General features: G+C 35.8%; 2 protein-coding genes across 8 annotated transcripts; one reads left to right on the top strand and one right to left on the bottom strand.

Moving 5' to 3' along the window:
• Positions 1-35: 35 nt before the first annotated feature.
• LOC138186407 (broad-complex core protein isoforms 1/2/3/4/5) lies at positions 36-21,690 on the top strand. 7 transcript variants are annotated; one of them, XM_069126274.1, is made up of 6 exons: positions 36-246; positions 408-602; positions 678-875; positions 964-1,474; positions 1,548-1,607; positions 21,427-21,690. In XM_069126274.1, exons 2-6 carry the CDS (start codon positions 417-419, stop codon positions 21,657-21,659), a joined length of 1,188 nt encoding a protein of 395 aa, XP_068982375.1. In that variant the 5' UTR covers positions 36-246; positions 408-416; the 3' UTR covers positions 21,660-21,690. The 7 variants fall into 7 exon arrangements, with proteins under 7 accessions (XP_068982375.1, XP_068982377.1, XP_068982373.1 ...); XM_069126276.1 differs by lacking the exon at positions 21,427-21,690 and adding an exon at positions 20,529-21,308; XM_069126272.1 differs by lacking the exon at positions 21,427-21,690 and adding an exon at positions 16,455-18,094.
• On the bottom strand, positions 17,147-22,534 carry Nedd8 (Nedd8 ubiquitin like modifier). Its single transcript, XM_069126285.1, has 4 exons — positions 22,315-22,534; positions 22,220-22,237; positions 21,742-21,854; positions 17,147-21,233 (listed from the first exon to the last, which is right to left on the bottom strand). The coding sequence occupies exons 1-4, from the start codon at positions 22,330-22,332 to the stop codon at positions 21,149-21,151; spliced, it is 234 nt and encodes a 77-aa protein (XP_068982386.1). The 5' UTR covers positions 22,333-22,534; the 3' UTR covers positions 17,147-21,148.
• Positions 22,535-23,411: the final 877 nt, after the last annotated feature.

The following is a 23,411-nucleotide window of genomic DNA, read 5'->3' as shown; positions in this document are numbered from 1 at the left end:
ATGCGGAACCCGTGAAACCTCCTACAGTGCCATGAAATTTTATTCCACTTTACTGTTTACAGTTTTTATTTTTTGCAAAACGTATCAGGACTAACAAGTCAACGCTACTTCCACGCTTTTTAAATAATTTCATCACTTCAGTAGTCATTTTAGGATCGTTACTGACAATTTAATCGTGCTACATATTAAAGACTACAAATTTTTGACCTGACTCATTATTTTTGGAGCTCGTTAATTGCAAATACGGTAAACCATTATTTAAGAATATTAAATATGGAAATTACAATATGTAATGTAACTTATATTCTATGAATTTTATGCAGATACTAATTTTTGTGATTATACACTTTTGTTAAAGTTGTCAATGTATTTTTTTACATTTGGACAATACTGCTGTCTTATTTCAGAAAAGCAGCATGGGTTCGAGCCAACAGTTTTCTCTTAGGTGGAATAATTACTTAAAACATATTACTTGTGCTTTTGATACACTGAGAACAGAAGAAGATCTCGTTGATGTAACTTTAAGCTGCGAAGGAAAAAGAATAAGAGCACACAAAATGCTATTATCTGCATGTAGTACATATTTTAGGGATTTATTTAAGGTAGAGTGAAATTAAGAATTTAATAATTTATTACTGTTAACATATATTTTATAAATGATACTTATTCTATTTTAGGAAAATCCATGTCAGCATCCTGTTATAATATTTCGTAATGTAAAATTTGATGATTTGGCTGCATTGGTTGATTTTATGTATCAGGGTGAAGTAAATGTGGTTCAGGAACAATTAGCTAGTTTTTTAACAACTGCTGAACTGCTTGCTGTTCAGGGCCTTACCGATGGTACAGGAAAAGATAATGATAGTTTAGTAGAGGTATGTTTTTCAAAATTGTTAAATATGATTAGATATTTTCTGCTTAGATTAAAATAATATATTTGTATCACGTTAAACTGTGTTTCAGGATGACATAGAAATTCCTAATGAACCTGAAATTCAACTTCAAAATGCTTCTAGCAAAACATCAGCAGACAAGAGAAATAAGTCACCTTCATCTCCAATGCCTTATCATGCTGTTGACTTACAACCTGATGTTCCACCGAGCAAAAGACGAAAATGTAGAGAAAATGCAAATACAAATGTGGATAAAACTATAAGTAATGCTCTATCTTCAAAAGATTCTGAAAATAAAACTTCTGAAAATCAATCAACGACTGGTTCGGATCCTGTTGAAATAATACCACTAATGCCAAATTTAAAGTTGGAAATGCCTGAATATTTAGTACAAGATGGAAGTAGCTGTAGTTACGAAGAACAAAGTTTGGGAGACAGTTCGCTAAATAAGATTGGTATAGAAGATACATCATCTAATACTCCTGATCATGATCAGAAACCTGATATCACTCAGACATTTTATTCGAGCAATCAGTCTACTTCAGATAGCTTAGATCTCAAACATCAAACAACTGATGTTGGTAAGATTTTTATTATTTTATTTTATCTTTTAAGCATAGAGGGATATGTTGCATAATCTTGTTTGTTAACTAGGGCACTTGCTTTCGAAACCTAGTACTTCTGGAGAAAGATTAACACAAGAAGCAGTGCAGGGTAAGTGTTTCCCTAATCAGTATTTACTTTATCTTACTATGACACACGATATAAGGTTGTGCCATATCTTTTAATTTTTTAAAATAAATATTAACAATTACCAGAACTGTATTAAGAAGTTATTATCAATAACAATGTACATAACATAATAGAATCTGTAATTGCTAGTATTTTACAGGTACAACAATTTGAATCAAATATGATGATATTTGATATTTATATCGAAGATTTAATTAAGAGAAATGGCACTGAAAACTAACTTTAAGTTTTGTACCCATATATTGCTGATGCTAATGATTCCTAATTAATTTTAAAATGATATTTAATTATCGATAGATAGTGCATTTTATGTCTATAAACGTGAAAAAAACAATTTTCGTTTCACCAAACTATGGTTATCCTACAATATATGTATCATTAGTATATTATAAAGAACTACTTGAATATGGGTACAAAATTGTTTTTATGCGTATTTTTACATATAACTTCTATTTATTTTAAATTATTCGGAATTTGATGATAAAATTATGCAGACTATATACATAGAAGAAAGGGGATTAATTTTATTATATACTTAATTTGAAAGAAAGTTGCGTGAACTTATGACGTAAAGTGTAAAAATTTAATAGAATGTAGATACAGTTTTCTATTATTGTTACACATAAAAAATTTGTTAACAAAACACTGATAAAGTTAAAGCCATTAATAGTGGTTGCAGCAAAGATTTGTTATCAATTCAAGATGAATAGGTTTTAGACAAAAAATTCCAGTTATTACTTATAGATTCGATTTTATGAAAAAAAAACAAAAAATGAAAAATTTTATGAAAAAGTTTACTCGCATTAAAAATATTATAATTTATCGAATATCAGATTTTTTAAATCTTACGTTTAAAATAGTTTTTACCTTTTTTGTTTGTAAATTTATTATTTTAATAAAAACATCAGGATCGGGTTAACTAAAACGATCGTGTAGTAAAATATCGATGCAAATATCTTGGAATCATTAAAAAAAAATGCATTTTCTATTGTAAAAAAATGTTACTTTATTTCCGTTAATCATTTAACTGTACTATAATATAAAATATGCATGGTTTTTGGATGTAAATGTATGGCATAGGCACTCGGGTGTAGGTTGAACTGTAGATATTAGTAAGCATTGCCAAGTGCTGTATGTGTGCCGACAATCATCAACATTCCCTTAATAACTCGTATAAAGCCACTACTGCGTTCCTTCCGAGCACTAACTGTAAGCATATTTCTGTGTATACACTAAAATATCTTTCAACGCTGGTATGAGGTAATTTCTTTGAATCCGCAGAACTGTACGCAGGACACGCACGCACGTGTGTGGTGCAAATACATACATATCTCACATGTTGATTTCACTTGCATGCAAAGTTAATCTTAAATTCATTAATTTCATCGTTGTCTCTATCCTTCATGTAGATATAGTGAGAGTATGGATGAAAATTCAGAGAAAGAAAAAAAGAAAAGATTATTACACGGTTCTGTATATATTCCAATGCAATGAATTCGACGCATCGATTGAAATTCAGATTTGTAAATGAAATACTTATTTCGTTTTCCTTTATCTATGATTTTTGTATGATTTGTGAAATTTAATTGTATTTCTATTTAAGATTAACTTGCAAGCTTGTATATTCATCCTTTTTTTTTTTTTTTTTCTACAACAAAACTTCGTAGCCTTGTAAAAGAACTAATTTGAAGTAAGTAGCAATGGTGGTGGTGCTGGCGATAATGGCATGTAAATGATCCTTTTCTGTATCCGAACATCTTGTTATATACTCATTTCTTCTTTTTATATAATGTACCGTAAATTCCAAAAACTCAATGTGGGTGCGTGGGTATCCGATATTCAGGTCGAATCGATGAGCCTTTGAAACACGATAGGAATGGGAGCATTATGTTTATTTCACTGAACGTTCAATTATTTTGTCAATAAACTTTCATTTCTTATGTAGAAACGTCAAAGTCAATTGTTACAGCGCGATTATTTTCAGACATGATATAATTCGAATTGTTCCGCAAAGAATTTTTTAACGCGACCCGATCCGAAATACGTTTGACCTGTTCAAAAGTCAATTTCGGCAGGTAGGTAAGCAAAGCTTCTTTGTGTTTATCGTTTGATCGTTAAAACAGGAGCATGAATTATTCGAACAAACGCGAATTTAATGTCTACCGATAGTTATACCTTTGCGTGCGGAAACAGGCCCGGAAACAGGGTTTCTAGAAGAATTTTTGTATTGAAAATTCCGTTCGGAAACTGTAAACCGAAAAAGGAATAGGATCGTGTACACAATTCATGTAACAATATTTCAGGCGTGAAATAATCATGTAAATAACGATATAGACGATACAGGAGGATGTTTGTATGTTATTATTAATGCGCGGAAGGGCGATCGAACTGATGCTCTATATTAGAATTACGAGTGTTGTGTGTGTGTGCGTGGATTACTCTCCTTTGCTCGCGCTGTACGCGCTAAACTTTTTTATAACTGAGCGTGAAGCGATGTTAAATTGTAATCGTGTGCCGACCTATTGCTCTCCAGCAAATTGACGATAACATACTGAATCGAAGAATTATTTATCAAGACGATGAAGCGTCGGTCGATCGATCTTCAAACTTACAGTCGATTACCCAAGCGCAACACAATCGTTTATCAGAATTTTAATATATTGTTCTGTATATAAAAACGACCAGGCAGGCTTCAACTTGATACTTTCAAATCTTTAACGACATTGTCGTTTTACGTTCATGCAAATAAGAAATCTTGGAGCGCAGAGAGTAAACGTACACATGCCCGAACAGGGAGTACGATGATCAGCAGAGGCACGTAACGAAGTTAAAAATGACAAAATAAAATAAAAGATATATTAAAAGAAATACATGTGAACGAACGGCTTTTTTGATGATCAAAGACAAAAAGGGAAAGATGATTCACGAAGGATTTTCGAATGGGAAGGAGCAGCATTCGCGATATACGTACTATATACGTATGTAAAATGTATCAAACGCACGTATGATACGTGATAGTTGCCAGACTGCGTTGCAAACGCAGGGAAAAAGAGGAGGGGAAATAGGGAGGGGTGGTAGCAAGGAGAAAAAGTTAAAAATGTAACGATTTTATTATCGAGGCGGGAAGCAATGAGAGAAATTCGATCGAGGAGTTCGAGAAGAGAAACACGAAACGAGAAGGAAAGACCGGTGATCGACAGATTCGGCTAGCACCTGGCAATGTTACATTTCCATATAAATACACGCATACACGTACGAAAAATATATCGTTGGTATTGGTATCGCTGATACTCTAGACTGGCTTTCACGGCTACGGGATTGGTTGGTGCTGGGATTGGTCGTTAAAGAAATTTGTTTACTAATGGTTGCCTGCATGTGCACATATACTTAAGAATTGACTAACCGAAGTGTTTGGCCAATGTGTTTTCTTCAGGAGGGATTACGTACGTATCTGGTCAGCCGCATAGCCTCAGCAAAGCAAACGGTCACGGAAAAGTATGTGTACACTGCAAGCAGCGCGGAATGGTCACATCACGTGGAAAACTCAGGCAGACGCGCTTCAAATGTTGGCCCTGCAATGCCTGTTTGTGCCGCTGGCCATGTTTCGTCGATTTTCACAAAATGCGCGCCATCCCGCACATCCCGCCCCCATAGCACCAACTCGCCCCCTCCGACCACCCTGAGTTAATATCGTTACTCGACTAATCACACACCCCTTGTGCTTTTCGACTTTCTCTGTATGTTACATCTACGACAAGGGAAAACGACGTGAATTGATAGTGAGAAACAACAGGGGAATAAACAGAAGAAGAGAAAAAGAGGAGAGAAAGAGAGGGGGAGAGAGAGAGAGAGAGAGAGAAAGTGAGAGAGGGTGAGAGGGAAAGGGAGAGGGAGAAAATGAGCATTAGAACGGGAACAACATTCTTTGTTGGTTTCTTTTCTCTTTTCTTTTTTCCTCTTTGGTCGATACCGAAAATGTTATATTTCGGCCAAGTTGTACGCATGTGTATTTATTAGCAAACGTATGATTTTTTTTTTTACTCTTTTTCCTTCTGTTTCTAATGCGATCGCGAATAATTTTATTATCCTGCTTTCGTACGTTTACTCTCCACGTTAGTTTACAACCGGTAATCTCTTTCGTACCTTGTGATCGTCGGTTTTATTCCGCAAAATTATTGGGTGCGAAGCGCATTTCGCGTGTTCTCGATGTGGACGCGTGGTCGTTCTGCACGCAACCTTCTCGCCGAAACAGCTAGGAAATGCATAATACGTTTAGGTGATAGTGTTGCGTTTTCACTTTTGTTATTTTAATATAATGTACGCGCGCGCGCGTGTACAATTCAATCTATTCAACAATGAGAATACTTTAATCGTTTATTTTCTGGTCTTTCGGCACAGAGGCTACTTCGTGAAGGAAGTAACAATGAACGTTCTCGTTCGAAACCTATCATACTCCGAACACGATCTTGCTTCGTTGCAAGTATTGTCCACCTGTCAACTATTTTTTACAATGTAACAACAATTTAGTGCTTATTTATAATTCATATTAGTCGTAAATTATCAATTAACTGACCGGTTATTATCCAAACAATGGATATTCCTTCAAACCGTTTGTATTTTATATTTAGTAACTTGATCGCGCTCGATCGCTTGATTGTCTCATATGCTCACACTAGCATAATAGAAGAAACGTTATTTAATTTAATTTTGACTCTATACCTACATAAGACTGCGACGAGTAAATTCGTTATCGATTTATATGATAATGCTCTACGATTCTTTGTCGATGGTACTTAGATACAAATACTTGGTCACCTTCGTCGGAGTACCAATGTCTATTTCGTCCTTCTCTCTTTTTTTTTCTTTTTTTTCTTTTACGAGGTGCGCATATGTGGTGATATTTTATGCATGTATTGTTTTGTCATTTTTACCATCATTTTTATTTGTATCTTGGTACATTTCACGAAACATTCACATTGTAAGTCGAACGTCATTATATTTAACGATTCCGTTTCAATAATCACGGTTCAATTATATTCACCTTATAGATATGTGAAAAGTAAGCAGCTTACTCATTACGCGATAAGTCGACTAGTTGGTGAAAATAACTTGTTTAATCATACAGTTACATATACGTGGAATTTCTGTGTCACGCGGTTACTATTATTGAGTCAGGAGTAACCATTTCGTTGGTACAAACTACGAGAGAAAAAGGCGTTTTATAAAAATCCTACGTTCATTATCGTTATCATTGTCGTAACGTTCCGAAGATCTCGTATAATTAAGTTTGTTAATGGCTAAATAGTGTCGAATGAATGCTTTTTGTATTTGTATGTATCTGATGGACTTAATCATAAGGCGAATAACGATATAGTGTGCTTTCTAGTACGAGCACTTATAGACTGACATTCATCGTTGCACACATCGCTCATAGTATGAAGAACTGGTTGATTTAATCTTCCCGCTAGCATAGATTTTTAGAATCAAATTTGTCGATTTATACGGTTCACAAAGAGTCAGAATTCGCAAGTATAAAATGCCGTCCAATTAATTTCCTTCAAATACTCGTGTTATGTAAGGCGTTGGGTCGATAAAAAGCGCAACGTGAAACGTTGTAAAAGATTCGGTTCGAATGAACAACTTTAGAAGAAAGTTGTGAAACACATGCGAACTTTCTAATAAAAAGAATCGAAGCGATATTGTAATTGAAGACAGCTTATCTTCCTTAAAACCCACGTCACGCGAACGATCCTTGGAAAGGTTAAGTAAACGCGCAGACGAAGATGGAGGAAGGAAAGGAAAATGAAATGAATTTCACATTCCTTGATAAATGGAGTTATTACAATATTAGAAGTATATTATATGTATATCGTGTGGTTGGTAGTTTCGGTGTATTTCAATAGCCTGGGGCCTTGTCGGGCTTGTATCTCCTTTCGGTGGTGTCATATGCTCTCTGTCTCTCTATATGGTCTAATTAGATTTAATCTAATCAGCTTAAGCTTTCAACGCACATCGTGTGAACGACCGTGCCCGAAATCGCGAAGGAAAGTAAACGATCCATCGTCGCGAATACTAAGAAAAAGTTCGTGGATCGTTGAAATTTCAAATGATCTGTGCATTCGCATCCATATCAGTGTCCGTGTTCGTGTTCGTGTTCGTGTTCGCGTTCGCGTTTGCGGTTACAGAGACGATAGGAAAGAACTAAACCGCGTAACGACCGCGTAAGAAGCAGAGGTGAAAGGTACTGAACGGTATCGTGTCTCTTGTCGAGAACGCGATATCTAAGTTTGCATACGGCACATAGTGTGTTCTAGTTAATATAGAGGTGATCTTGTGTGTTTGTGTTTATTTGTAGAACGAGCAGGAGATACCGCAGGGGGCGGGGGTGGTAGCGCCGGTCCTGCAACCGCGGACCTCGTCTCGGACGATGACTACGGTCAGTCCACGGATACAGAATTATTGTTTCGCTGTAGAATTTGTTGGAAAGGTTTCAAGCATCCGATGTCGTTGACACTGCACAAGGACTTGCATACAGGGCAAACCAGGTGCCCGATTTGTCAGCGCATCTTCAGTCGAAGTTACGACATGAAGGCTCATTTGCTGCGCATCCACAAGTGCACGTTCAGTGTCGACGCTAAATTGAACTTTCGAAAGTGATCGCATAGTACTGCCTCGTGAGGAGACATTTACTTTTTATCGTCCTTATATTTTATTTTCGGATAGAAAGAACCGGCTGAACGATCGATATCGTCGTGATACTGTTGATCGGTGACCATCGCGTGTCTCTGGACCGAACAAAACGTTTTTAACGTGATTGTTTTTAATGTGATTTATTAATTTTTTATATATATACATGTATATATGTGTGCATATATATATATATATATATATATGTATAATATATATATAGTTTTTTTCTGATTCAACAGTATCATATCGATTCTAAGCTGTTCTAATCTCCGGAATATTTTTTTCGTACTCTTATGCGTACCTCTTCTATTTATCGTTCGCATTAAATCTTGATATATTTAAACCTTTGAACAGACACGAGAGATTTTGGCAAGAATCGATTGGTTTATTGTCAATCGTTTTCTGTATTCGTGTTAAATAGACTGATGTCAGTAGACTCGAACAAAGTGCCATCAACGACAGATGACGCGAGAAAACGTAAAGTTCCTCAGAGAGAAAACGTATTTAGAAAATAAGCGATTCAAAGAATTAATTAATATTTTTTACTCGTGTCGCTATAAAGTAAGATTCGATCGATCTTAGTTTTTGTTTCCTATACTTTGTTTTATTTCGTAAACGATTATTTACTTGTTCGAAATACGAGAGAAATGCGACTGTTGTTGGTGCGATGCGCTATACCTATTCGTTTAATTTTTACAATTTAATACATCGTATCTATTTATAGCTGAAAGTTTTACGTTATTACAGGATGTTTGTATACGATTTACTAAAACAGTCTCGAAAGATATATTTCATATTTGAATCACTGTTAGAAAGTTGTAATAAAACTTTCCAAAAACTACATCCTTTGTTTCACTCGTTCAAAGATCATAAAGATAATTAACGGAAGGACAACATTGAAATCGATTGTTTGACATTCGGTTGTTCGTATTACCGTAGCTATCGATACAGAAACGTTAACATTTTCAAGCTTCTTGTTGTTCCGGTACTCGAGAAAATCTTCTCTTTTCTCTTTAGCAACAGACGCTTTGTTAAACATGCTTGTGGGAATTTTTCAACTTACAGTGGCTATACAGCAGATATACTTTCGTGAGGCGAGTCACGCTCGAGAAGACGATGGTTATTTGCGATACGTGCCCTAAATCCTCTGCGAACACTCGCTTGCCTGTCTTTTAGCCGTCCGTTACGACGTATCCCCTTCGCGATCTTACTCCCTTGCTCCTATTTCTTTTCTTCCTTTTCGCGAGGCAAAAGTCACGATCGCTATTTTCAAGATATTCGGCGCGTCAAAATTCAACCAAGTTACTTCCATGATAGATTGACATTAGGAAAATAATACAGAGCAAGGGCAAGCAATGAACGAAACCGCAGAAAACATTAAAATCCCGTTTTCAAGATTCGAAACATGCAAAACAGTGAAATTTTATCACATAAGTACGAAGCTGTCTGTGTGTATGGGAACAATTTGGATTGTGTGCGCAGAATCTACGCACGATACAACGCCCATTGGGAATCATCATGAGCATCAACACGAGCTTCAGCAGCAGCAGTTGCAACAACAGGAGCAACGACCACAACAACAGCAACAGACCAGCCTCGGCTACGAGCGGATCAGACGTAGGCATAAGCCTCTTCATGATCGAAGTGGTCGTTGGGTATGCGACGTCTGCGGTCGTACTTATAATCGTGGTGATTCTTTGGCGCATCATCGTAGTATACATAGGGGTGATACAATTTGTCCGATCTGTCAGGCTGTTTTCGCTCGGAAGTATACGATGCGCTGTCACATGTTAAATGTTCATGGTATTAATGTTAAATAACACGAAACTTCACGCAACTAGAAATACTTATGACGTTTACAACATTTGAATAACAGACTGTAAGGATTGTAAGGCTGGTTTTATATTATCATAGGCTGTGAATTTCACGTTTAATTTAGTACTTTGAATTCCACGCGAGGAAATACCGAAATCGATCCACTACTGTTTCGATATCAATCATTTGCATTCACTTCTTCTCTTTCGGCTCTTACTTTCAATTCGCTTTCATATTTTATTCGTGTACACATATCACGATAGTCGGCAACGACCAAGCGTAAAACTGTGTTATCACGTATGTGCATGGAATATCCATTACTCCGTAAACAGTAATACGTATCCTGCACAGTATGGCTTACGCCATAATCGCTGAATTTGTACATATCGTGTACATAATAGTTATGTAATCTATATATAAATTATGGAAACCCTCTGGCTATAATTTTATTATTTTATCGTTGAACAATTTTTCATGAACGCCCGATTGATTTTTTATACTTGTTATCTTTGTTCGAAACATACCAGAGATACCTTAATTAATCGATACTAGAGATAGAGAGAGGGAAACAGTAAATCGACACGTTGCCTTTCATGCTCCTGAGTTCGATTCTTTCCCAAATATACAAATCATCTCTTTGGAAGTACGGAACATAAGACAGTAGATTTCTCTGTTTCTTACTAAGGAATTCTTGTTATAGTTATAAATTTTGAACAAATTATTATGTAAAGATAAGTCATTGCATCGTAGCTTGTAAATATTATAGAAGAATGTGTTTGGCGCAAAGAATTACCATACACCGTTATCGCTTTTTGTTTTGTACGTACATGCGTGGTCTGAAAAATAAAAGTGTCGTATAAGATGTATCGTTTTTTGTTTTTTTTTCTTTCGCTCTTTCATTTTTTTTTCTTTTCCTTTCTTTCCGTTGACAAGCGCTTGCGTTAACCGCGTCTACGAAAATGTAACCAATGACGACTCGTGATTATCGCCCGATATTCACAACATTATCATGAACCTAGTCTCACAAATAGACGTATGTTCATCAAAAGGAATACATGATTGTCGGTTCACTGCACACAGCAGGCGTTTAACGAAAGTTCACAGAAAATCTAATTTCTTGTGTATCATATATAAGGTAAATGTGTGATCACCGTAATTACAAGATGCTTGTTTTGTGATTTTCAATTGCATTTCTAACTGCAACTGATCGATATACCTTGAAATAGGACTTCTGATATTCTTCTGCATGAATATTGAACATTTTTTGTACGTATATACATTGTTTGGTTGTCGTTCAAACGTTGTATTCACAATTCACAGTAGCATGATTGCTCCAAAGTTTAAAGTTGCGTGTTTACCACCTCGTGGTTGCTCTTTCTTGTACAACTCATCGTGTGTGCTGCCTTTTCTTATCGTTCGTCTCCTCGAGCCGTTGATGCATAGATCGAGTGAATTGCAAGTAGGATAACAGAAAAGTAATTATAATTGAATAAGATAAAAGAGAAAGAGAGAGAGAGAGAGTGAGAAAGGAGGAGGTAGGGAGGGAGAAAGAGAGAAGGAAAATGGAAAAAAAAAGAATAAAGGAAGGAAGGAAGCAAGGAAGAAAGGAAGGAAAGAAGGGGAAGGTACAGGAAATGAACGAATTAGAGAAAACAGCGAAAAATCGCGTACGATCGATATTTTCTAATGCTTATCAATGAGAATAGTATTGGTTGTGTAGAAGATCGTTCGCGCTTTAGCGACGATACGCAAAAAGATGAGAGAGCACGAGATTAAAGACCGATAGACGTAATAATCGTGAGTGTCAGATTGCTCGCACAACATGGGCGTACGTACTACCATGAACGTTTATATCTGATTTAGATTCTCGTACGGTGGTCATCGAACAGCCGTCGCATTCGTGCAAACTCTGCGGTAAAACATTTTGGAATCGGGACTCGATGTACAAACACATGAACATGCACAAAGGAACGACTCAATGTCCGGTATGTCATAAAGTGCTGAGCCGCACGACGCACATGAAGCGACATTTAAAAAATCGGCACGGTTGGCTGGGCGTCGGGACGACCGCCGCCGCCGCTGCAACTGCAGTCGCAAACGCCGCAGCAGCCGCCGCCGCAGCAGCCGCAGCCGCTGTTGGGTCTGCAACCCCAACTGGAACCGGAACCGCGTCCACCAACACCGTTCCCGGTGTTCCCATAGTCTCCACTGTTAGCGGCGCTTCAACGGCGACCGATGTTACGACCACCCTGCCAACGCCCATTTCCGTCTCCTCCACCGCGATTGCCCATCAAAACGTCGGAAGCCCTACCGCTGGCCTCGAATCTAATGCTACTTATACTACTATACGCATTAGAGAAAGCAGCGTCGAAAGAATCACATCTAGTCCTATTCCTTAGTGTGAACATATCCTGCCGAATCCACTCACCCGTCGACGGAAAAGAGGATAAACGCGCGCGCGATTCTTCCACTCTTTCTGTCCCCTTCTCCTTTGAACCTATATCTCACCTATTGTCATTGCCACGTTTTTTCTTGACTCGTACACGTATAAACTATTCGAGTCGATATAGCACGCGTCAACTCTCCTACGAACATATGCTTTCGATTATATTTTCTCTTTAGATTCTAACACGTAGGTATATTTATTTATATTTGCTTATACGATCCGATTTGTCGATCGAATCGTTCAAAATGATTTGCGATCGAAAGATTGGAATATTTTTGCGTGAAAATTATTCCTGCTAAACGAGTAAGTAACGCATCGTAGTCACAAGCTAAGCATACCAAAAAGCTATTATGTTTTTACCTATAGCAGATTAGCATTCCGGTGTTGTTTGATTCATCGAGAAACGGGACATCACGAGCGCCCTATTTTTCAAATTTAACACGGAAATTCGCTAGAAATGTATATATCATGAAATGTCACTCTAGTCGTCGACGGGAAGCCTATGTTAAAGACACCTGTCTTACACTTTACGTTATACCCTAGTCATTTGTACACATGCGTGTGTGTACGTCCATTTATGTACATCCATATATGCATATGAAAAAGGAGGAGGAGGAGGTGGAGAGGGAAGGAGTAGAAGGCGAAGACGGAGGAAAAGAAAACGATGAAGATGAAGAAGAAGAAGAAGAAGAAAGAGAAGATATCGCGTGCGTAATGACGAGGAAACCCTGTATTAACGTTTTTTATAACCAAAGACATGCAGTAGAACAGAAAGAAAAAGGCAAATTATTTTATCTAGTCAAATGAGTTCGGTACTTAATAGCGTGTAAGGAGGAATGTGCATCTTTCTTTGTACGATCGGCCGTGCATATGCAAATTTCGCAGAATCCTGAACGATAGATCGATTATGAGACTGAACGAAAACGTTCGATCGTTTTCGAAGCTTCGATGTCTTTTCAGTTAAGTTTTCCCGCCTCGACGAAAGTTTCAGGATCGGCCGTTAGAAGCTTCTATCTTTATTTTCAATCATCTCGATCGATCTTGATGGTTTTCTTGTTCGCGTATGATCGTAAACCTTCTTCGAGGCAAGGAACGATTCGTACTCACGATGTTGCAACGTGTAGAATGTATTCGATCGTTGATTGGAAGTACAATTGAGTACTAGAGAAACGTGCCATTTTCGTTGCTCTTTCTTTTTCAAGTGGAGCAAACAAAAGCTTTATTTGTATTTAGCGACCAAGCTGTTCTTCATTGACAGTAATTGGCATTATGTTGCTCATTTATTTGTCTGGGAGAATCCGTATGTTACTCCCGGACCAAAATTTCGCCATAATATATACGTTTATGATATTAAACATACTCATTACGCCGTACTATTTTAATTATATATAAGCACAGAGGCTTGCCGAATTCATATACGTGCACATATTTGCCTATCTACGAAAAATAGATAGAACTTTGTTTTCGTTTATACATTTATGACGATATGAATATAAGAGTTTAATATCTTTACTTTATGTTATTTTTTGTTAATTTTATTATATTATGCTTATTGTTTGCTTGTTTCATTTTCTTTTTAGTTTTAATTCGGTTTCGTTTTTCTATGTTAGAGTTTTATTTTAATCCGAAGAATCGTAATATCGAAAGAAGCTTGGCTTCTATTACGCGAGTTAATTCGATTCGAGTCGTTTACTTCTGTACGATTATAAAGAGGCTATTATTCGATTATATATACAGACAACATGCGATATGATCTCTTGTTCGCTGTATGCCAAAGTTCTTCAACACGTTGTAAATCGAGCATAGCGTTAAATTTATATTTTGCGGAACTTGATTGTGACGTGACTAAGTACAAATCGAAGCTAGTTGACAAATGTTAAAAAGGGAACAATTTAGCGCAATTGTCGTAAATTAATCACAACGTTGACTACGCCGCTGATTTTCGATGCTTGTACGATTCTGTTCTATTTAATTTCTATACGAAGATATTTATAAAGAAACACTATCTCTATCAACAGAAATGCAAACATCACAGTGGTAGTCAACGGGTGGGTCAACAGTTTAGTAACGTTCTTTTATTATGCGAAGAAGCAAATTTTCTTTATGCAAATTAATGATGCTTAAGTTATAATTTGCGATCGCATGCGTTCTATAGTTCTATATATACATATATATATATATATAGAGTATATAATATATATGTATCTCGTGCTTATTATATTTTACTTCGCACAATTTGCACGTATACGTTTTATTGTGTAATTTTGAATCGTCTTTTTTCAAAATTGACGATATTTTATTAGAGGAACAAGTCAACGTTTGATGACATATATTCCTTTCTAAGTTACTTTTATCCCCCCCCCTCCGTGTTTTATTTATACTAATTTACTTTACAAATTAAAAAAAAGAAGCAGGAAATATATTGAAATGTACATGCGTTTACTTACACTTGTGTATGGATAGACGTCTACGTTCAATTTAAAGGAAACGAATGTGCACATTCCTCGGAAACCACAATACAAATAAGTACAAGATTGCCAATTATTACTTTAGAAAAATTGATATTTCCTTCTTTAGTTATTTATAAAAATAAGAAGTATCTATATATATATATATATAAATATATATAAATATACAAATACAAATATATAAATATAAATATATTAAAAAATATATATACAAATATTATAATATATCATTACACGATCTTATGTTTGGCTTATGCAAGTTAACAATGTAAGTAAAAAAGAAAAAAAAAGAAAAAGAAAAAAAGAAATATGTGTGAATAAAGTTTCAAAATGTGAATGCTGCAGAGTTCTTTTTTCAAACATAATCGAAGGTTTCAAATTTCGATGTTGTTACGTTCTTACTAAACTTGTTACTTTAATACGAATCGATCTAGATGAGTAAGTATATAACGAGTTGTTACACTTTATACAATGCGTGTTGCACAAACGATAGATACAAGCTTCGCATTTTTTTATTACTCGAACTTGAACACGTACGATATTGTACAATAAAATTTTGCGATAGAACTAATGTCTGCAAAACATAAAACGCTCGACGAGTCAGCATTATCAAGATCACCTATTGTGTTAACTAACGAGCTGAAGGTGACAGAATACTTTGCGTATGTTCAGCGATGTCTATTTATAACATAGTCTATGTAGGTATCAAGTACTGATATTCGTAAATGAATACGGAAAACTATCTAATTAACATCGATTAATGATTCTGTTCTGAACACGGTATAATTGAATTATTACTTTTGGCGGTTGTCACTGTACCATGTTAAATTGTGCTTTAACATTTTCACGCTTCTCACAATTACTACGTTTCTTTTTTTCGTTTCTCAATTTTGACACACCAATATGACTTTATTAATATACTGCATATAATATTAGTGGCAATACGTTGATACATAAAGATCGCGGAATCACATCAAGTCGCATCGATGTAAGTTATTATTAGATAGAATGAAATGAAAAATATTTCTGGAACGAAGTAATGATTCGAAAGGGATCCTTGGTTGATATTGCAACTCGCAGAGCCGCATAAACCGGATAAAGCGATCGGTTTTCGTATTTACTGTGCGTATCGTGTTGTCGTATCGACGCGACGATGACGCGACCACGACCGATACGTACGAGTCGGCTCTGAGAATAAACGCGAATCAACAGAGGATTCGATATATAATGATTTATCATTTCCGATTGGAAAGGCGGTACATCCAGCACAGGTAGAACAATGATCTAGTCTGTGTTACGTGTTACTGTCCCCTCAATTTGTTTATGAAATGTAATTGCCTAGAAAGCAATGAGGAATCGGCGGGTCACGTGGCTGTTAATGTGTTGCAGGGGGGGTGGGACGCAATCGGAAGCATGTTGGCGATACAACTGGTCAAGTGGTGATGCAGGGTCCAGGGCGTTTTTCGTGCAGACTCTGCGGAAGCGTTTACAAGCACCTTGCTTCGCTGACCCAGCACCTTGAAGTGCATCGCAACCAGACTACCTGCATCCTATGTCACACCACTCTCAGTCGTAGAACCGACCTGCGACGTCACATGCGTCTGAAACATAACATGCAATGGCAAAAAACGATCCAGAAGCAGCGCAGCTCGAAAAACGAATTGGACTCGTAAATTTTTTCGAACGCGTCGAGAAATATTGCTTCTCGCTCCGCCCTGGTCCCCCTATGTTTTTCTTCTTGTCTGTTCGCGTCAAGTAGAAACATCTTCCGATCTTTTCCCTCGGTAATTTCTCCCTTTTCTGTTTCTTTTCTTTTGTTTTTAGCTTCAGCCGCCATTTTTCCTTTTCTTTGTCCGTTAGTTGTCGTTCATCGTCAATGTGTCAACGCTTTTCTCTTTACTCCGAGAAGTAACCCGCTTTTACTGAACCATCCTTTAAAATAACCCGATGTTTCGCCATGTATTTTGTCGTTCGTACACATTGAGGTGAACCATTTGGTTAGCGTGTTCTCCCTATGTACAGTATTAAAATCGGACAGGGGCAAGAATTGTAGAATCTTACGTTGCTTGCATAGTTCTTGGAATATTTTAACGTTCGCGTAACATTTTATGATATTAATCGTTGCCGTTACTTTTCGCGTGAAGCAGAAAGTTTGAGGACAGTAACATGGGACTTAATTAATTTGTATTTATCATTTTCTAATCCCGATCTCATTCTTTCGAAACCTCTGGTACAGTATCTAAAAGCTGGACTGGTACGAGGTTCTTTTTTTACTGCAGAAAGCTAGGAGTACACGTTTTCTTCTTTGGGAAATAAATATCCACGGATTTCTTAATTCTCTGATTTTCGCAAGCTGATACATAATACTTACCCCTTTGCTATACTGGTAACATGCGTTTTCGACTTTCAGAGAAGCGAACAGTCACATGGCGCGTATGCTTTTATATTACTTTCGTTTCTCATCGCTATGCTTTTAGTGTAAAGCGATAAGAAATCGAAAGATTTAATTGCAATGTGTAACGTTATTAACGCGTCTCTGCTCTATAAAAATTCTAGTCAATACTGTACAGTACTTTAAGCCATTGTTAATACGTTTCTTTCTCTTATCGTATCTTCGCTTACGATACAAACTTTTAAGTCGACAATGTTTCATACGGATCTCTGTTACACGCCCGATTATTAACACGTTAGCGTTAAAAACCCTCGATAACTATTGTGTTCGCAATGAAACACTACGAAATCGATGATAATACAGTTTTTTCGATAAGCGATGATTATCGACAGTGTGCAGACGAACTTGCAGTTGTGTACATTAGTCGACAGGCGATAGAATGTATGAAATACAAGATATCCATATCATCAATAGAAGAATTACGATATTTCGATGCGAGTAACAGGATGGTCGAGTCAAATGCGTTGCATTAGCGTACAAGTAATGGCGTTCTTCGAGACTTTTAGATGCGTATTATTACAACTAAATGTTGCGACTCAGTAGAAGCTATACTTGTGAGCAGCCAACCGTTTTCCACTCATAATGTACTCGATTCAAATGAAACATGCGGTACTCGTCGTAAAAATCATTTTAAATAACAACCTCAATATTGATATTACACTGACTCTGTTTACACGTCTGTTATTCGCGTGCTCGAGTTTTCTTTTTCGATAAGGATGAACTTAGCTACTTTGAAGGATCGCATAGACAGTGCCTTACACACAATTATCTAGTTTTACATTTTACATATTAACTTTCCAGATGTTTACCACAGTTGAACGCGTATAAGAGAATATAAGAGAACTGAAAGTTTTATTCTTTTCGTCTGTGGCTTCGTGTAAACATTGTCTCTGTATAAAATTGAACGAAACGATTCGTTCACCGATAATCCATATGACGAGAATGTAATTTTCGATCGTTTGATACGGTTCGGATTGTGTCTCTTAACTCGTTCGTTCTTATTCGTTATTTTCTTTCGCGATTTATGAAGTCGAGAAGTGTCGCGTTACCATTCAAAAGTTCCAACTTTACCGCTTAAGTGTCGTGCGTGTCGCCTTTTTATAAATTAATTTTATCGATAATGCTAATTAATTTAAGTTATTTGATTATTCTACGCTATAAGCCTTACGGAAATTCTACTTAATCCCCGTGAGTAGATCATATCTAATGAAATTCTTAGAAATAAATAAAATTAAATAAGGGGTAATTACTCGATAATATTTTAGAACGATATGTTCAAGCTTGAATATAGTGAAACTATTGTACGTTAGATTTGTAATGCGACACAGTAAATCTTAATTAAAAAATAATGAACGTAAAGCGTCATAAAAACTCAGTCATTTAGATTACGTGCATCTGAATGGGAATTATAAGATGTGCATCTTACTTTATCCTCGAATTGATTGATTCGCGAGATACAGGCATTCCGTTTCAACTATCGATACAAAATTATACGTAAAGAGAGATCGATTTGTCCGATGAAAGACATTGTTTATGCACGATGAAGCACTTAATCGTAGAGTTACGCGTAGTTCTAAACATAAATGTTCGCTGTTGAGAATCGCACCAAGTTTCAAGGTAAAGTCGAAGTTTTCGAGATATCTCGTAAACGATCGATCAGAATTTATGCCATTAACTAAATATTAAGTAAAACATGTACTTGATTGCAATGCGTTTTTCTTTTAGATATTAAGTAAGATGTTAGAGAGACAGCGTGAATTTATACGATGTATATCGCACGATAGTTGACGTGTTAATGATAGTTTACTAAATTGGTTTCACAACCAACAATTGTCTTATCGTCACATCGATTAAATAATATTTAAGCAGCTGTCGTATTTTAAAGCACACACGCAAAAAAGAACTAAATGCATTTATCAGAACGATGTGTTTGCAGTAACGAATTTCATTTAACAGGTCATGGGTAGCTTTCGCGAAAGGAACGATATACATAGATATCATGTTTGAGTGGAAACTTTATTTCATAAACCCATGGTTAACCATATATCGCGAACGCGGAACGCACCACGTACCTAGACGAACAAATGCAAACTGTCTATAGATAACATGGTCAAGTAATAATTGCGCCGATAGTAGCAAGCTTTTCATTTCGATTTAAAAACGTGTTACGTATATGTATTAATTGTGAGCTTGTGAGTTAAAAGTGACATAACAGTATGCTTTAAAATGTTATTACAGCAATGTAAATAAATCAATTTACAATGGAAGTTCCAGTGTTGATATCTTTCAGGAAAGTGATATGCATATATCAAATAGAAATTACGATCGAGGCAAAAATTTGCGAACAGACATAGGTTCGATGCATTTCTCTTACGTACTGGATACATATTAAGTCTTAGATGCGTTCTAATAACATTCAACTCGATTTATGGTATTTATTTACAAGGAATTAAAGATATAAATGTGAACATAACAATTATCTTCTTTTAAATGTATTTTTAATTACGGTTCTGTTCTGCTTGTGGTGTGTGAACATACTCTTTCCTTTTGCCTTTTCTTTTCTTATTTTTTTTTCCTTTTTTTTTTTAATATAGTAGGAAAGTGAATATTTTACAGTTTCACAGACAATACGCATTGCGGTAAAAACCGACCAGTATACCGCGAAACATATATGTTCCTGGGATTCTTGGAAATATCTCCGACAGCCGGACAACTAAAAATTCTTGATCAAATTTTGGGAATTTTTACATTTAATACTTAGTTAAGGATCTCAGGTTATCCTTGTGATATCCATTATTTTACTCTATATACTAGTTTATATAATAATAAGTAGACTTATGAGATTTGAAGTATCATTCGTTACGCGTATAAAAAACAAGTTCGTTAAAATCATTTATGTTAGTATTTGACAATCGCCGAAGTAGTTCTGAAAGAATTAAAATTCGTCTCGAAATATTTATTGCGATATAATGTTATTGCAGCGTTAGTTATAGGAAGATATAAATTTATAGAGGCACACACAAGGATACCGGAATGGAGTTTGCATTCGCCAGGGTGGTTCTGTAATAAATGCGGTGTAACATTTACAACGCAGCCCGCTCTTCTACGGCATATTACATCGAGACACGAGGAGTCGCAGAGTTCTACCGCGTACTGCAACATTTGCCAACGATTTTTCAAAACAAAGTGGAGTCTGGCAACTCATAACAGCAAATATCATAGAAACTAATATTGAAATGATACGAGCTCGAATTTTCGAACGAAATTTATTCAAATTCGGATCGGGTCTCGCCTCAATGGGGACTTCACAAACTTAGGAAAATTAGATTCATACTACAAATATTGTACGCGGATATTTTTCATAATAGATATAATTGAAAGATGATTACGATATTGGTTATGCAAATATTAGGTTTCTATAACTAAATTACTTTTATTAATATTTATTTCAATTCTAAATGTAACCGTTCAATCAAAGAGAGATACAAAGACGATTACAAGTCCTTGCAAACACAGCGCAGCGAATGTAACATTGGAAAGCATCCTATTATATTTGTGGCTGATCTTATACAATCTGTAATATTCACACACACACACTCGCACATACATTCCAGAACAAGGAATGTCGTAATTATAAACCCCCTCTTAATGCGAGTACCAAATGCAGTACTGATCCACCTTGAACTTTATAATCTTGCGCCGTTTTTTCGTCATTCCTAAAAGACAACAAAAATTTTTATATTCACGATACATTCACAGTTGTTAAATAATGAAAAACGTACACACACACACATACATACAGCTATGAGTATTAATTAATACAGTTCTGATATTAATGTAAATATAAGATATATTTGACAAGGGAAAATAAGAAGAAATGATGTTAAAATATCATAATTGATGGAACAGGAACCAGAAAACCAGGACAACTATACGACTCAGATTCAGTAAGGACTGTAGAAAGTCACTTTCCAGAGTATGTTCCATCAACACCGAAGAAGATGAATGCTACAAGAAGATGTAAAGTTTGCGCATCTAAGGGAATGCGGAAGGAATCTCGTTACTATTGCGCTTATTGTAATGTAGGGCTATGTGTTACACCATGCTTTAAGCAGTTTCATACTAAAAGCAATATCGAATGAAACATTAAAACATAATTTTCTCTTTAGCAAATTATCTTGTACAGTTGTGTATATTATTTCTATATTCAATTATGATACCTACATTTGCTTTCCAGAAAATATCAATCGCTGTTGTTGAGGCGGTATCCCTTCCTTTTCTTCCACTCTCTCCTTGATCCTTTCTACTTTATCTGTAGGTTCTATATCTATTTCAATCTATGAGAATAATGATATCTGTGATTGCTCTTAAACTTAAATATGCATCTATTAATCATACATATTAACGATGTATTTGTGAAACTTAATAGTAAACAACAATATGTGGAAGTAATAGTAAATAACAATGGAGGAAGAATATATCCATTATTTGAAACAAACTCTAATGTGTGATAATACATTATTATTAATTACATCAAGTGTCAAATTTTCTATTTTTAACTGACAACATGATTTTATTAGAATGATGATTTTACTGCTATAACTGTTCTTTTTTCTAAGTGTATATATAGATATACGTTATGTTACACATTAAATCGCCAAATTGTATTTAAAATACATAAGATTATTTTGCAGTTACTTGCCTCCTTTCCGGTAAGAGTCTGAAACAAGGTTAGAATATATTTTCAGAACTTGTTATAAATGTCGTAGGTCCATCTCCGCCGGTCAATGTTCTTACCTTCACTTTGATCAACATTGTTTATGTTTTAAAAGACAATTTAATAAATAATCACTCTATGGTTACAAATTAAAAGCTATTGACATAAAGATGCACGTATGCGGTTTTCTGAACTTTGAATAAAATGTTCTATCTTCACCATATCTAGTGAGAAGTCTCTATACCTCCATCTAACGGTAATTCGGGAACGTATATATCGATAGCAGAAATGAGCAGGGAGATTGCCGATGAGCATGGGAGAAATTCAGCCAAAAGTCCGCTCCACGAATTACCGCCTCTAGCGATCAAATAATCGAACTATACGCTCCTTTGCTTTTGAAGGGTGAAACGAGCATATGTAAGGGCCGGGGGAATGCGGGTTCGTACCGGGCCATACGGAGTTGGTTAAAAGCAATTGCTTAGTGGCGATTCGAAAATGAGCACCAAAACGCTGCGCCATACCACATGCACGTGTAAGTTTTCGATCGTTATTTTTGTATCAAGTTGTTGTAACTCCATTAATCCTGCGACGAAATCAAATCACCGTAAAATGACTTAACTACACAAATTATTATACAGAAAATTACGAACTCGTTGTAAAACTGCACGATTATTGTAAACATACAAATTGAATTGAATAAAACAATTTTATTTTGCAAATGAACAAAGCATTTAATTATTTAAAATCCTTCCAACTTCCAACGTCCACAGTCTTCAAATTCTTTCCAATCGCGATAAAAAATTTTTTTTTTTTTTATTTGGTAGACTATTTACAATCAATTCTCGTTGAGAATTTTAAGTAACTTCATTTGGCGTGGTACTTAAATTTTTGAAGTTTAGCCTTGAGTTGCTTCGATTTGTTTATGATGTGCGATAAAGAATGACTAAGAAGTTCGAAAAAATTAGTAAGATCGTTGCTATTGGTTACTATTGATTGCTGCTAGCTGCTCATGGTATCTCGATCATTGTTTCTGTAATCGATACAAAGAAAGAACAATTTATTTGCAATATGTAATTCACCTTTCAAACAATTTTTATGCTTTTCGATCTTTATCCTTCACTAATCGCCGCGCCGTTACAAATTTTGCTTCCCGTGTATAGTTCGGCCATTGTCCGCT

Source organism: Bombus flavifrons, chromosome 13 (genome assembly GCF_040668555.2).
Source record: "Bombus flavifrons isolate JBK064 chromosome 13, iyBomFlav1_principal, whole genome shotgun sequence".
Classification (NCBI taxonomy): domain Eukaryota; kingdom Metazoa; phylum Arthropoda; class Insecta; order Hymenoptera; family Apidae; genus Bombus; species Bombus flavifrons.
This window is presented reverse-complemented; position numbering and strand designations above follow the sequence as displayed.

Coding starts and splice junctions, on each gene's coding strand:
- LOC138186407 (XM_069126269.1), top strand. CDS start 417: ATGGGTTCGAGCCAACAGTTTTCTCTTAGGTGGAATAATTACTTAAAA. Junction 603..677: donor ATTTTAGGGATTTATTTAAG/GTAGAGTGAAAT, acceptor ATTCTATTTTAG/GAAAATCCATGTCAGCATCC. Junction 876..963: donor ATAATGATAGTTTAGTAGAG/GTATGTTTTTCA, acceptor ACTGTGTTTCAG/GATGACATAGAAATTCCTAA.
- Nedd8 (XM_069126285.1), bottom strand. Junction 21,234..21,741: donor ATATTTTCTGGAAAGCAAAT/GTAGGTATCATA, acceptor GTTGTCTTTTAG/GAATGACGAAAAAACGGCGC.